This window comes from Pituophis catenifer, unplaced genomic scaffold (assembly GCF_029215685.1).
Source record: "Pituophis catenifer annectens isolate HBS135680 unplaced genomic scaffold, rPitCat1.0.hap2 SCAF_4, whole genome shotgun sequence".
NCBI classification, from domain to species: domain Eukaryota; kingdom Metazoa; phylum Chordata; class Lepidosauria; order Squamata; family Colubridae; genus Pituophis; species Pituophis catenifer.
In genome coordinates, this window is record NW_027256884.1 from 41,228,598 (window position 1) to 41,244,642 (window position 16,045).

A 16,045-nucleotide genomic window follows, 5' to 3' on the forward strand; every position below is an offset into this window, starting at 1 on the left:
TCCGGGTGCCTCATTGCACCTTGAGTCAGGGTGTCCTCCGGTTGAGGTACTGCCAAGGCGGGGCTACCGACAACAACACTAGGTCTGCAAACCAAGGTCTGCGTGGCAAATTCGGGGCAAGGAGGATGAGCTCTGCTTGCTCCAGCAACAACTTGTGAATCACTCGGGAGAGCAGGGAGACCGGAGGAAATGCATAGAGGAGTCCCGGAGGCCACAGGGAGCGGAGAACGTTGATAGCTTCTGCATGAGGTGACAGGTACTGTGAGATGAAGCGCGGCAGCTGAGCATTGTCCGACATGGCAAAGAGGTCGATCACCGGAGTCCTGAAACGGGCCGCCACTTGGCGGAAGATGTGCGGGAGAAGACGCCACTCTGCGTGATCCAGTCACTGATGGCTTAGCCAATCCGCTTGTACATTGGCGATGCGGAAATGTGTTCCGCCCGCAACGAGGTGAGGTGAGTCTCCGATCAGACTCCCAACCTCAACGCCTCCAACATCAGGGAGAGGGACCTTGTGCCCCCCTGGCGATTGACATGGGCCTTCGCCATGATATTGTCCGTGAGGACCAGGACGTGAGAGTTGGAGATGAGGTGTCGAAAGGCTTGAAGCGCCAGGTAGACCGCCCACAATTCCAGCCAGTTGATGGGGCGATGGGCGTTGGTGCTGCTCCAGGTGCCCTGAGCAACTTGATCTTGGCAATGAGCCCCCCCAGCCCTGAAGGCTGGTGTCCATTGTCACCACAACTCTCTGCGGGTCGAAAAAGAGACAACCTCGGGATATAGCCGGAGACCGCCACCACCCCAGGGACCTGAGCAGCCCCCTTGGAATGGGAACGTTCATAGTCGAAGTGCCTCTGCCCGCCTTCTGCAATGGCAAAAGAAACCATTGAAGTTCCCTTGAGTGCAGCTGGGCCCAGGGAACTATCGAGATGGCGGATATTATTTTGCCCAGGAGCTGAGACAGTACAAGGGGAGACACAGACCTAGCCCGTTCAACCTTAGAAACCAGGGACCTCAAGCTATCCTGTCACTGACGCGAAAGGTAGACCCTCCCTGCCACTGAATCAATCAGAGCCCCCAGATGGAGCAAACGAGTGGTAGGGACTAGGTGGCTCTTCTCCAAGTTAATGGAGAAGCCATGGACAGCCAGAGTCTGGAGAGTAAGCTGCAGGTCAAAGGCAGTCTGCTATTGAGTAGAAGACAAAATTAGAATATCGTCTAAATAGCATTGTAGAAGAATAGATTTAGCCCTAAGGGATGCTGCTAAGGCAGCCAGTACCTTGGTAAAGGTACGAGGGGCAGAGGAGAGGCCAAAGGGCAAGGCCCGGTACTGGTAATGGTGCCCCCCATAGCAGAACTGAAGGAACCTCTGATGGGAGGGGAGGATGGGGATATGGAGATAGGCCTCAGTGAGGCCTATGGAAGAAAGGAGATCGCCCCTCATAACACTGACAAGGATAGATTTTAAGGACTGCATCTTGAATTTGCGGTATATAACATACCGGTTCAGATGTTTAAGGTCCAAAATAGGTCTCCACCCCCCCCCCGATGACTTTGGTACAAGAAAAACACGGGAATAAAATCCTGTCCCTCATTCCACATCAGGCACCGGTTGAATAACTCTGATGGAAAGGAGATACTGAACCGCCGAGTCCATAAGGGACCATCTCTCGATGTCATGAGAAAGCGGAAAGCGCACAAAGAACATCGGAGGGGGGGAGATAAATTCAATGGCCAATCCAGCTCATAAGGTGGCCAGGACCCATCTATCTGTAGTGGTACCTTCCCAAACAGGGGCAAAGAGGGCCAATCTGCCCCCTATGGGAGGACCTGGGATGCAGTTAACGACAGCATCTGGAGAAATGACCTCCTCCCCTTTGAAAGGGCCATTGGGAAACAAATGTCCTACCTCTGGACGCCCGGTCCTGGGTGCCCCGCTGCCTAGATTGAAAATTCCCATGTGGTCTGGCAGAAGGAGAGGTAAAGTTAGCCCCTTCATACAAACGAGATTGGGGATGGGGGAGGTATGGATGGAACCTCGATTCCCCCCTATGGAAGACAACCGGAAGGACTTTCTTTTTGTCTTTTGTTTCAGTGAGGAAGGGCTCAAGGGGATCCCCAAACAGTTTGGAACCGGCGAAGGGAACCGAAGCCAGACGCCATTTAAGCCTGACATCGGCCTGCCAGTGGCGGAGCCAGACCAAGCGACGTGCAGCAACGGAAGAGGCAAGGGACTTCACCGCAAAATGAGCAGTGTTCAGGGTAGCGTCCGCTGAGAATTGCATGGCGGCGATAATCTTGTTTAGTTCCTGCCATATACGGACATCTTCTGTAGTCAAAGTCTCCTGCAGATGATGGAGCCATAAGAGAGAAGTGCGATTAAAGAAAGACGCGGTAGAAGCTGCTTGAATGGCGCAAGTGGCGCCCTGGTGTGCCCGTTGCAACACGTGCTCTGCTCATCTGGATCGCCAGGAATCGCCGTGTGTGGTAAGAGAGTGGCCACAGGAGCATCCATGGCCGGGACCTGAAGGAGGGTAGCGAGATCCGGAGCCACACTGAAATTCCGGCAATCTGATGCCGTAGGGGCCGGGGCCGAACCTGGTGAGGACCACTGTTTCTGGATAACATCAAAGAACAAGGGAGGAGTAGGAATGGTGTCTACAGGCCAGGAAGGTTCAGCGAAGAGGGGGTTCAGAGCCCCCTTGGCTGTACTCGATGCAGCCGGCAGTGGAGAAGGAGAGCTGAGCTGGGCCGTAGTAAAGGCCTTGTGTAGCAGGGATTTGAACAAGGCCTGGGGAAACAAGCCCGTAAATGCGGGCTGGTCTGGAGGGAGGTCCTGGTCTTCGGAGAGCTCTAAATCCCAAGATCCCTCATCGGCCAGGGAAGATGCCCGGCTTGCAGTGGAAGAGACTGGAGAATCCGGGGCTTCGATGGAAAGCTCGACGTCCATTCGAGAAGTGGAAGCGCCCGACCGAACAGAGGCCGCCCTGCTGGCGGACCGAAATTGAGAAGCCAACAACTGTTTCACCGCAGCTGCGATGAGCTGTTGGATTTGATCTGGAGACAAAAAATTGTGTTGCAGTGCCGCACCCAACCCAGCCTCCACAGGAGGGTGTGCAGATGCCGGTTTGGAGGCACTCAACAACGAATGTGGAGCCGGAGAAGACCCTACTGGGGGCTCAGGAGCCGGAGCCGCAGGCGAGCCCCAGAGATCAGCCATCTGAATCACCGCTGGGCAATCCTGAAGGGAAAGTTGGTCCGCCTATGCCCCAGAGTCAGATGCGGTGGCTATACGAGGAGAAACCGCAGATGTTTCCTTGACAGTCAGTTGGTGTCCGCTGGCTTTAGCACAGATCTTTTGCAGAACTTTATCCTGACGGGCTTCTGCACAAAAAGGCAGGGTATAAGAAGATGACTTATGGTGGGGCTTGGACGGATCCGAACCCACCGGTCTAGCAAAGGAGCCAGAGATGACATCCCTCCTAGCAGGAGAAATCCCCTTATGATGAGGACTATCAGACCACCCCGCCTTGCGGCATGCTTCGACTTATGCGAAGCCTTGGGCATGATCAATGATCGATGAAATCGCCCAGATGTGACAATGGACAGAACTCCAAATGACAGAATGTCGCAGGGGAGAGATTGCCGTTAGGAGGCACAGATCAAAGTCTGGGGGGCCTCTCAACAGTACTACTGTAAGTGGGAGCGCAAAAGCTCTGCTCTTGAAATGGTAGGACGTGCCCTGACTTGTAACAGGCAAGGATGATCGCAGTATCACAGTGGCAAAGACAAGGCTTTAGCAAAAGGAAGGAGGTGGGGGGGGCGCGAAGCTCCACCCGCAAATTCAACTCCACTTTCCTCAGGAGAGTCGGCTGTGTTGATAAAGGAGCGCTGAAACTCCGCTAGCCAAAAACCCCACACAAACGGGTCAGCTGTGTAATCAAAGAGGGAGCGTGAAGCTCCACTAGCAAAGCCTGCCACACAGGGGAGCCAGCCGTGCCGCTAAAGGGGAGCACAAAGCTCCACCAGCAAAGTCCTCCACGCAAGCGAGCCGGCTGTGCCTTTAAAAAGGGGAGCGCGAAACTCCACTGGTCAAAAGCCCCCACCAGAGAATCAGTTGCTGTCAAAACAGAGGAGGGGAGGGGCGCGAAGCTCTGCCAAACGCCGCGCTTCTCCACACGGCAATATACAGGCAGGCAGCACGTCAAACACTGACAGGAGAAGCGCCAAGCCGACGATCCTCTGAACACCGTTTTGGCGCTGAAACTTTCCCCAGCGATCGGGGCAATGCAACGGCCAGCGATCCGCTGAAACAGAGATCTCCAAGGTTCACTGGCTCCAGCCAGGGGTATGAGGCTCTACTAGCCTACTCCGAAGGAAAAGGGTCGAACAGGGAGTCAAGATGACAGGCAAATGCCCGAAAAAGACGGCAGTTGTTTGAAGTTCAAAATGGCTGCCGGGAGGCAGTAAAGGGGAGCGCGAAAACTCCACAGACAATAAATCAGCCATTTAGACCCAGGACAGCCAGCAGTGTCACCAATGGGAGCGCGGAGCTCCACAGTCCCCCAATAAAGTCCCACAGCAGATAGGGAGAGAGGGATATAGATCCCTGCTGAGGGAAAGGGTGTCCCCCCCCAAGAGAACAAACCAAGCTAGTCACTGGGTTCTAAGATCTTACTGTTTGTGGAAAGATAAAACGAAATCCAAAGCAGTCCAAGTCACAGTCCGAGTCAAACCAATAATCCAAACACTAATCAATTATCAGAAGACACAAATGCCAAGAAAGAAACAAAAAACAGCAAGAGGAACAGTCCCACACGCCTGTCCAGGCTGACAGACTGAGCCAAAAGCTAGGTCTGCCAGTAACAAGGGCGGGACTTAGCAACTTTGACAGGCTCAGTCTATCAACCTGAACAGACGAGCACACCCCATCCTGGCTGCTGTCTCCACCTACAATGGAGAAGAAGCAATGATATTTTAAGGGATGGTGAAGCAAGGATTTAGGAAATTATTTGATGTGGAAGAAAGTTATGTATGTATGTATGTATGTATGTATGTGTGTGTGTGTGTGTGTATGGAGAGGGAGAGGGAGAGGGAGAGAGGGAGAGAGGGAGAGAGGGAGGGAGGGAGGGAGGGAGAGAGAGAGAGAGAGAGAGAGAGAGAGAGAGAGAGAGAGAGAGAGAGAGAGAGAGAGAGATGGATTTAGACTCTGAAATTGTGTTTTCATATTTAGATGGCAAGTGCAAAATATTCCATAGGGAAAGCAGATTATTTTTGGTACATATCAAAAAACTGTCCCAGAAAATGGAGCAGCTATCACTGAATTATCACAAACTACAAAAAAGTAATAATTATGTCCTATGTTCAAGAGTTGATAGACATTTGAAATACACCACAGTAAGCCTAGCATTTGAAGTATGAAAAAAGTTGTTTGTAATCTTAGGCATGCTGGTTTTAAGGTATGTGAAAAAATTAACATCAGATTAGTTTTATATTTCTTTGGAAAGAGCAAAATGCCAACATTAAGAATTAAAGAAAACACTCCAGGTTTTTTTAAGTTGCTGAAAATCAAATTATTAAATCCTTGGATTTTGAAGAATGGAGACCACGTCAATTTAACCTCTTTGTTTTATGAAAGAAAACTCTTAATTCTACATAAGGTTAAAGAATTTGTTTTTAATCACAGACAGAAACATCATGATTACAAAATGGATGGTTAAATTTAAAACCACCATACATACAATTCTAGTTGGGAATTTTTTGCCCACCATCATCACTGCCACCACTGCTGGCAGACTGGTAGCTCAAACAATGTCCATACTTGCTCATGTGAACAGTGAATTCCTGAAGTATGAGTGATGCTGCACAGCTTGGGGCAGTGAGACAGGTTGAATTCCCATAGCAAACCCATCATTTTCTCCCCATGACTTCTAGGATACTACATCAGGAATCCCAACAAGTCTGCAGCTTTCTGTCCAGAGTCTTTTCTGCAACTCATCATCATAAGAGACATCAGCAGATTTTGTCCTTTTTCCGTTGTAAAGGTAGCATCCGCCAACTCCTTCCAGTTCTGGTGAAACTGCTGCATAGGTTGATGTAGATGCACCTTCTTCTGGTGTCTGTAGATTGGAGAAATTAAACACAATTAAAGATTGAAACCATAAAGAATGTGAAAAATTAAGATAAAACAGGAACTTTTTTATATTTTCTGCATATGTAAATAAGTATTCTTATTTCTATGCTATATTCTATGCTAGCAGTTGAGAGAGAAAATAAATCAGAAGAATGATCCTGACCACCCCACTTATTTCTAAAAAAATGAGTTAAAAAAAGAAAAGAAGAAACCATAACAGACAATAAGAATCTCAAATGTATGATTAAAGTGGCATGACTGAAAAAATTACAAGATTTCAGGGGCCGTTCAAAAACAAGGATGAACAATTCTGATATCATTAATAAATTCCTTTATTTGTAAATAAATTCCTTTATTTACAATAACACAGGACCTTAAAAACTGATTTTCAGTCATTGTAGAATAACATATTTTTTGGTATGATTTTACAGATGTTTTGAAAATCTAAACCCTTTGCAAATGTCAGCCTCTGCTTTTTGCTTGAATATGCAAGTGGAAATGATTGGAGGTCATTGCATATCTGAAGATATACTGAAAAGACAGGCCTCTTTACTATAATGGATTTGGTCCAAGATTTTTCAATCTCTATGCAACAGCATTATGCACTACTGCAAATCATCCCTTCTTCAGAAACAGAATTAATGCATTTCTGAAAGCAAGCAATGATACTGCAGTCTCTAGTGTAATTAGTTCTTTTACCAAGATGACAAGTTCTGTAATCAGCCATAAACAGATGAAAGTGTAAGTTATATTTATAATGCATTTTGTTTAGCCAGAGATCATGAAAACAAGAGTGCCAGCAAATTGTGCCATTTAATCCAGAACAGCAAGGTAAAAATCAGAGGATTTAATTTTAGTCAAAGAATTATCACCAAATAGTATGTGTCAGAAGAAAAATCAAATCAGAAGCAATGTTTTTTTTATTGGTGTGATATTATTTGCTTCACATTTAACAGTTTAATGGAAGTATTATTAAAATATTCCTAGTTGTTTTTTTTAATTATGCATTTAAACTTTTTTCTTTTTGTATCTCTTATTACACTCCTAACTGATGCCAATAGGTTGTCATGCATAATTAGACCAAAGCAGGAGTTTTAATTTGCTGACACTGAGAATGTAATGGAAACTTATTCTACAGAGTTTACTGAAACTTATAACCATCTGAAACAGTAAGCAAAAACAAAATTGACGTTTTAAAAATGAAAACAAAAAAAAATCAGACTGTACAACTTGTGAATTAAAAGACAGAAGTAGAAAAATAAAACCATAGTCTATAATAAATTTAGCAACACATTTCAGCACCAAAACTATTCAGATATACTTTCTCAAAGACTTTTGGGAAAATTTTACACAAAAAAACTGCTTTTTCCATTCTATCTTGATTTCCATATATGAGATTTTAAGAGGCATTTGGCTACTGATGTTAACTGAAGTGATATGTTTTCTAAACTCAGCAAGTGCACAATTTTGACATATTTTATAGGTCAATCTGAACAATGGACCTGAAAGAACTCCATGTCCCTTACCTATTCTCACAGAGCAATAGATGCCTTATGAACAACAGACAATTCTTTTACCCCACCAATATTCTTTCGCTGACTATAGTTTATCCTGTTTTTTTCACCCAATCAAATCCACATCCTAATAAATGTTTATTAAATAAACATTTCATGTTTATTTAATAAAACTGTAGAGACCCCTGGAGATGACTTTGAAGAAAATAAGCAGAAGCTGTTATGCAAGCAAACAAGGAAACAAGAAGTAAACCCTGGGAAAGGACACAGCATTAGCAAGAGGCTTAGGTTGATTCCTCTCTGACTGAAAATAAGAGAGAGGAAAAAGAAAACACAAAAAATCGCAAGGTTCTATTCAGTATTGCCCATGTCAATAGAATATAATTATAGTATTTCTGTGGAGTTGGTTTTTTGATCTGATCTATCTTAGAGTTGGTAAAAACAGAGATTGAGAGCACTACGATAAATTTCCTTTCCACAATGGATAGGAACAATTTCAGATAACATTAAATATTGTACATTGTATAGTAATTCCTAATAAAGATGTTTGCCTAAGGTTACATGATGCTTCTCAGGAGTGAGCTCACATAGCAAGCAAAAAAATGCAAACAGAACTTGGTAGAGAAATCATGAGAACCCAAAACAAGAATTCATGACTAGAGAGTAATACATTGTGAGGGATTATTATGTCTTCAAATTGTTTAGATGAAAATATTATATCTTGAATAATTGCAAGTTGTATGTTCTGAAAGAGGCTGGTTGACAGTGGGATTGCTTCTTCCTGAACAAGCCAAGGCTATATAAATTTTTAGAGAAATATAAGGCAAAAAGTTTTCAAAGTGAGAAAATAGGGAAAACCCTTGGATTCAACCCATGAATCCTTGTCAATATTTTGTCAATATGAAATTTGTTACTACCGGTTCTGTGGGCGTGGCTTGGTGGGGGGTAATGTGACTGGGTGGGTGTGGCCAATTTTTTTTTAACTTTTAAAACCATTTTTTCTACAACCTCTTCAGCTTTCAAAAGGCTCTGACGATCCCAGCTGAGTCGTCTGATCGGCAGAGGCTTTTTTAAAAAGCCTCTGCCGATCAGGCAACTCAGCTGGGATCGTCACAGGCATTTAAAAGAAAAAAACCCTTTTTTTCTTTTAAATGCCTCTGACGATCCAAGCTGAGTTTTTTAAAAAGCCTCTGCTGATCAGGCAACTCAGCTTGGATCGTCACAGACATTTAAAAGAAAAAAAGGGGTTTTTTTTTCTTTTAAATGCCTCTGACGATCCAAGCTGAGTTTTTTTAAAACCTCTGCCAATCAGGCAACTCACTGAAATAAATTCTTTACACAAATATTTGCAGATTAAATGTTGCATAGACATTTTCCAAAAATGCTTTTCTTGGAGTTAGACTACATCTTGATTCATTTCTTTAAAATAATGAAATCTTCATCTTTTTTGAGGAGTGTTTGCTCCATTTATATTCCACATTAGGCATTTAAAATCCATTTTATGTCAAAAATTTAACCTGGTGTGATGGCCTCTTCATTGACTTCTTGTAGTTGTGTAGAGTCTAGATTGCCAGGGCCCTTTTTATTCTCTTTAAAATGTTATAGAAATTAGGTTGCATTTTTGAATTGAATTCAGTATGAACATATGTTGTTTAAAAGAGAAAATCATTCCTTCCAATTCATCCTATTAAAATGGTATATTTTTCTGTTTAAGCTTGTCAATCAAAAAGAAGTGCTCTTTTTGTTTGTGCAGAATTCTAATCTGAATATTTTTAAGTACAATCATATCTGTGTTATTAATTTCAGTCTAGTAATTAAATGCTGTGGCAAAATTTGTTACCTGTTCTTTCTGACACAGTGTATAAGAATATCCCTTGGTACATTTCTTAGTTTGACAAATTGTCAATTTCTGCCTTCAAATCATCTTGACACCATTCCCCACCCCCACCCCGCCAAAAAAAAGATTGAGCAAAATTTTCTCTAGTATTGTCTCCTGGACCCTTCGGAACTGTTCTAAATATCAGGAAGAATTATTTTCCTCTCAATTCTAATAACCCCAACTTGTCTAAGTCCTTTTCCTTCTCTCCATTTATTCTGTTTTATTTTTAAAATTTTCCACTTTGTCATTAATTTGTTTCTCCAGTAAGATGTTCTATATATTCAGTTTTTTCTAACTTTTTATTTCATCCTCATGAAATTTCTTCCATTCTTCCCTCAAATGCAATCACCTAACTTTTCACAGGATTGACAGATTTAGATGCCTGTTTTCCCACTTCTTCAAACATTTGTTCTAATATGTCTGGGGTAATTCTTTGTCTGTTAGTTGCTCTAACAAACCATTCCTACTTTTATTTTTTTTTACAGCTTTTTAGTGGTCAGCATTTTTAAAATTTATATTCCAAAAGTAAAACTAAGTCAATTGCAAATATAAAGGTAAGAAGCAGCCCTCTCTCTCTCTCTTTCTCTCCTTCTCTCTCCTATCCCACTCTCTCTTTCTTTCTTCTTTTCCAGAAATGCAGAATAACAGATTGAACTAAAACCTTAAGAATTTAGAAATTTAAGACTTTAGTCCAATCTGTTTTTCTGCATTTCATATGACATAATCTGTCTCATGTTGTACTTATCTCTTTACTTTGTAACTTCCAAGAATTTCTTTTCCCATTTGTGGTCAAACTATCAAAATTTAGTCTGTTTATTCAATTCCAAGTAGTGCCAAAAACACTTTTGTTAAAATATTTATATTTCATATTTATACCACCCTTCTGTCCATTTACAACTTTCTTAATAAAATCTTGATTAAGCTCTTTGCTACCAATTTAAAGTCTTTCAAATGTATTGTTTTCCTCTTTGCTTTACTTTTTTTTGTATTCCAGCAGGAAAGTTCACTCACTAAAAAGTTTTCTGCTGTTTTCAAAGACCTCTTTTCAACTGTAAATTGATTATAGCCTGGAGTTATTTGGAAAGTGAGGGTTGATCAAACTTTAAAAGACTGCACATTGTGAGTTTTTTTCTCCCTTGAGCCTCAACTGCTCTACTCACAAGAAGACTACATTATTTCCATCCTGTATTCTCCTCACATGGAATAGTTCACTACTGCTCTACCATCTCTTAGATGTATTTAGTCAATCACAGATCCTCACCTGGAAGCCCAAATTCTAGGGGTCTTTTCCAGTTCTTGGAGATAGAAGTGAATGAATGGTGAAAGAATAATTACCCTGTTTCCCCCCCAAAATAAGACATCCCCTGATCATAAGCCCAATCGGGCTTTTGAGCGCATGGCAATAAGGCCAAGCGCTTATTTCAGGGTTCAAAAAAATATAAGACAGGGTCTTATTTTTGGGAAAACATGGTATTATCATGGATAACAGGAATGAATGAATAAAGACTGCCTCTTTCAAGCCCCAGATTTAAAATCAAGGTATTTGGCATTAATGACAGGGAGAAGCAGCAGTCAGGAACCTGTGGTCCAGTAAATTAAATACTTTCAATTCACTGACTATATTTCAGAATTATTATGGCTATCATTCCAATCTGGTAGGAAGATGTAAATAATAAGATTTCAACAATGATGGTCTTATCTAAATCATAGTGTAATTTGCACTATGTCTGCCTTTTTGCTTGCCTTACTTTTGCAATGTAGTAGGCCAAAGGTATATTAGCTCTGGTTCTGCTTTCGTCCGGGGCTGCTCAAAAAGTGCTGGGAATCCAGAATAGATGTATTTATGCTAATAAAATTATGTTGTATCTTGAAAATGATTTGGTTGCTTCAGGTGAGCCACAACTATATGTTCCAAATATAATTTATAACACCTATTATCTTGCCATGGTATGCCATTTTGCCATACAGTACACATGATCAAAACTAAACCCTGAAGACCCAATGTTTGGTGCTTACAAATGTCACATTTAAAGACTATAAAGTCAACAGAAAATGAAAAAAAAAAAAAAAGACAGCCCATAGTTCTCCCCTAAGAAATTTCACCTTTTCTTTTTGTGAATTACATATTTGGAAAAAATATCAACTTTATCACTGTACATGAATTTATTATTCCTTTCTATCTTTCTGAGCTTCTATCACCTACTTTGTTTTCTTTTAAAATTCCCTTATTCTCTGCACAAGTCTAGAAGCTCACCCCCAAATACCCAGTGAAATTTGATAAATTATGTCTTCTAGGAAACAACGTTCATCTTGGCCTATGACTATTCAAGGTTTCTTGAAGGTTTTTATTAAATAATAACCCTTAAAAAAGAAATTGTTAATAAAATAACAGAAAATAAAAACAGTTGAAATGCTTCTCTGCAACTTACCTTCCTTTGCAGAAAATTTTAATTATATCAATTTATGAAAAGATTGCTGAGTCACTTTTAAATTAAGTATTGTGATAGACAATGTAAATTTAGACAGAAAACAATTTTTGCAGAAATGTTTGCATTAATCTTGACAGTTTCTCACTTTATAGAGATTTGGTCTTTATGTATTCTTTAAGATAGGCAAAAAGTGATAAATTTTACATACCGGTATATAAAGTTCCTATATAAAGGTTCATGTTTTGCCAGCAACATTTAGCATGTGACCTTGAATGGTTTGAACAAGCACACATTTACCTCGTATTTATTTTCCAAGTTGGTACACATAACAATAGTACTTTTATGACAATACTAATAATGAATACTTCTAAAATTTTAAAAATCTTTGCTAGATTTTTGCTCAGCCGTGCTTCCAATATAGAAAAATTTATAAACTGTATGGCTGAAAATAGTTGGCATAATATATAGACTATATGTGTGTAAGGTAAATGCTTATAAAGTCTGTATCTTAGCTACTTGTATTCACTGTTTACGTATTGCCCACATTGTTCTGGTATTTTGCAAAATTCAAATAGATTCAGGAGATCTTATATCTGTCTTTATTAAACTGGTTATTATATTAGCATTATATTAGTAATGAAACTAAGAACAGTTTCCAAAAGTATCTAGCTGGACCTGGCATAGCAATGCTGATGGACAGGCGAAAAGCAAATAAAATAAAAATTCAATTGCAGGTGCCTGAGTTTTAAAAAACAATTTTAAAAATATGAACTTACAATGTAACATATTGATTAGTTTTTCTAGATTTCTATGTCACTTGGGGACAGTTAATTCTTCCTATACTTACTATTTTCACTCCAGCCCATATATAATATCTTAAAATATTTTAGTGACATGCTTACTAGCATTAGAATTATGTGTAAATCTTGAATGGGAAGCAGAAGGGAGAAAGATTAATATCTCCGTGTTTTCTTACTACTTTTTCACTCTAGGTATTTTTCCACTCCTGAAAAAAAATGTTTTTCTCAATAACAACAAAAAACTTTGGAATAATGTTCCATGAAATTTTATATATGTGCAACTTGGCCCAGAAATCAGTAAAAATGCTGACAGCCTCTCGTTTATTGCTACTCTAGGCTTGTAAGGGGAGAAGTTGTATTCTCAAATTAAAACCAAATTAAATGCTTAACTAAAGACTTAGACCAATAACTTTACAAAAACTCTAAAAGCATCCAGTGTTAACTATATAATATCTTTCCCAACAATCTATGCAACCATCCAACATTTTGGCTAAAACCTAGAAGACTTGTATTTACTGCAGAACTAATAAATAATGCGGAACTGTTTCCTCCTCCTTTCCATCTCTAGTGGAGAGTTTAAAATCATACTAATAAGGCAGCACAGCAGGCTATAAAGTACTGCATATTAAAAATGTATTTCAGTTATCTCTTAAAATAAAGGCCTTTGAAGGAAGGGCCTGCAACATAATCATCCGGGAAGGAGGATAAAATTAATTGGGTTTGCATTGCAGTGCAAACATATACTTCTCATAAACTGAAGAGCAGTCGAGGGTTTACCATTGACTTCCAAATTTCATGATGCGTCCTGAAACTCAAAATGCATATACAGATCAGGGTAAAATGAGAAAAGCATATTTAAAACTGCCTGTTTCCCTGTTTCCCCCAAAATAAGACATCCCCTGATAATAAGCCCAATCGGGCTTTTGAGTACATGGCAATAAGGCCAAGCGCTTATTTCAGGGTTCAAAAAAATATAAGACAGGGTCTTATTTTGGGGAAAACACGGTAGTCATGCTAAGGAAAGGCGCAGAACTTGAGATTTCCAACCTCTTTTCTCTGGCCAGGAGGATTTCCTGATGTTCTGCCCAGCCCACTCTTAGCACAATCTGGTGGCTTTCCCTGCTACTTTCCTTTTCGAGTCTGGCCTAAGAAATTAAGTATTTTCTTTTATGGATGGAGCAGGATGGTGTCCACTTATTGATGTGTTGGTAAATGTTTAAGAAACTGGCTCTACGGTCTCCATTGATGCCAATGTGTTGCACCACTAGTTCCAGAGCAGCTGATTGGTGCCATAGGAGTTATAGCTTAGTTCTACTCTCAATTGACTCTCAAAATTCCAGAAAATATAACAATGCGCATTCTTGACCATACATACATACATACATACATACATACATACATACATACATACACACACACACACACACACACACACACACACACACAAGAGAGGAATATATAATGGGTATGGACAATTTTGCAAAATGAAGTGCAACAGGTAAAACAGTCAGCATTGCTTTTGTTAGCAAAAGTCAGAAAACATTGCTTTTGTCATAGCAGAAAGAGATGGGTTAAGGTTGCTTTCCTGGTGGGCTGGCAGTGAGTAGAGCATGTAGTTGTTCATCACCACCCTGAATTAATAGTCAGTTGTCTGTACTCACACTAGGGCAACCTGGTTGTGTAGATCAGCTGTATGGCTTCATTGCACATTAGAATCAAGTTAAGGATAGCAGATCTCTTGTGCTTTTATTCACTTCCTGAAGGAAAATATTTTTAGCAAGGCAAAGTCAGCAAGCTGAAAGGGGAATAGAGGAAAACATGGCTGACATCAAGCAAATAGTATTTGACTTGGACCTATGGAACAAGTCAGCCAAATAATCACATCGCTGTTACATTGCTTTCACTGCCATTCCCAACTCACTGCCTAGGAGTGCCTCAAAAGAGAAATATGAGTTTTGACAGATTATCTTCATAGTAATGGATGGGAGATGTAAGAACATCTGTTTTCAAGAACACCATGGCATTGGTTAGGGTTTTTTTGCACACATCCTCCTGAGCTACTCAGTCATACCTGACATTTAATCTTCCCATCAGCAGATGCTTGAAACTGTTTATTCTGAAATTCTGCTATTACTGAAAAATCAGTCTAATGGAATCACCACAAAAACTAAGAAATTCCTCATTATTACAACCACAATTGCAATGATGAAGAGTTTGATGCAAATGATTTTGATCCAGTGTTAGTTAATCTATGTTGATCAGATTCATGTTGCTTTCATATACTATATGTATTTATGTTTACGCATTGCCCCTCTGCACTTCTTTTTTAGTCTTTTAATTCATTAATAGTAGTTTTTTTGTGATTCAGGTTAGCTTCCACCAGATATAAAGTTAAATGGAATCTCCCTGTCACTACTATTTGAAATCATTGAAAATATTTGAAATTTACTTTTAGAATAATTATCTACTTCTTGAGTCAATGGCTGATATTAAACAACAATAGACCTCTTCTTAATTCATCTCTTCAATTATTTTAACCCAGATGCTCCTTACAGAATCGCTATAATCACTCATTTGGATAACTGAGCAGAAGTGGGTATTTTCAACATCTCCTCTGCATTTCTGTGGCTTCTATTCTTTTTTAAAGAATTGTATTGTTCAATAGCTAGATGCAATGAGTCATCCCTCCAGGTGTCCATAACTCCTATTAAATCACATCTCCTTTGTACTACAAGGTGTTCAAGCTGATTTTGTTTATTTCTCATACTCTGAGGATTACTGTAAAGACAATAAATGACCCAAAAGGCACAATATAAGAAGATGAGACAAACAGTTGAAGAATATACTATAAGATTCAATAGGATTCACCATAAAGGCAGGCTGGGGATTGCTTCAGTATGGTGCGAGCCAGTACGGTTACAGAGAAATCAGGGAAAGAATCTGTTGTAACTTCAGGCACAGGTCATAACTCTCTTGGTTCAACACTACCATAATTTTGAATGGTCATTAAATGAACAATTGTTAAGTGAAGACTACCTGTAACAATAATTTATCCAAAGACAAGATCAATTTGTGCCCTTGAGTTAATTTTATATTGAATCCTTTGGCTTAATTTAGTAAGAGTTCAGTACAAATCTTAAGAGCTATCTGTCCCTTTCCAAGCCAACTGCTTGGAAAGAATGACAGGAATAGAAAGAAAATCATGGAAAAAGAGACTGTCAGAGAAAGAGAGACTAAGTGTCACTCATAAATATTTGTTACTGATGTCATCCTCTACTGGCTTCAGCATC

At 40.4% G+C, this 16,045-nt stretch overlaps 1 protein-coding gene across 1 annotated transcript in view; it reads right to left on the minus strand.

The window, feature by feature from the left end:
- Window positions 1-5,707: 5,707 nt before the first annotated feature.
- Window positions 5,708-16,045, minus strand: part of DHRSX (dehydrogenase/reductase X-linked) — a 104,259-nt gene continuing 93,921 nt past the window's right edge. Inside the window, exon 7 of the mRNA XM_070943588.1 lies at window positions 5,708-6,119. Coding sequence (XP_070799689.1) covers window positions 5,931-6,119 — 189 coding nt within the window. The 3' untranslated portion in view covers window positions 5,708-5,930. The remainder of the gene's footprint in view (window positions 6,120-16,045) is intronic.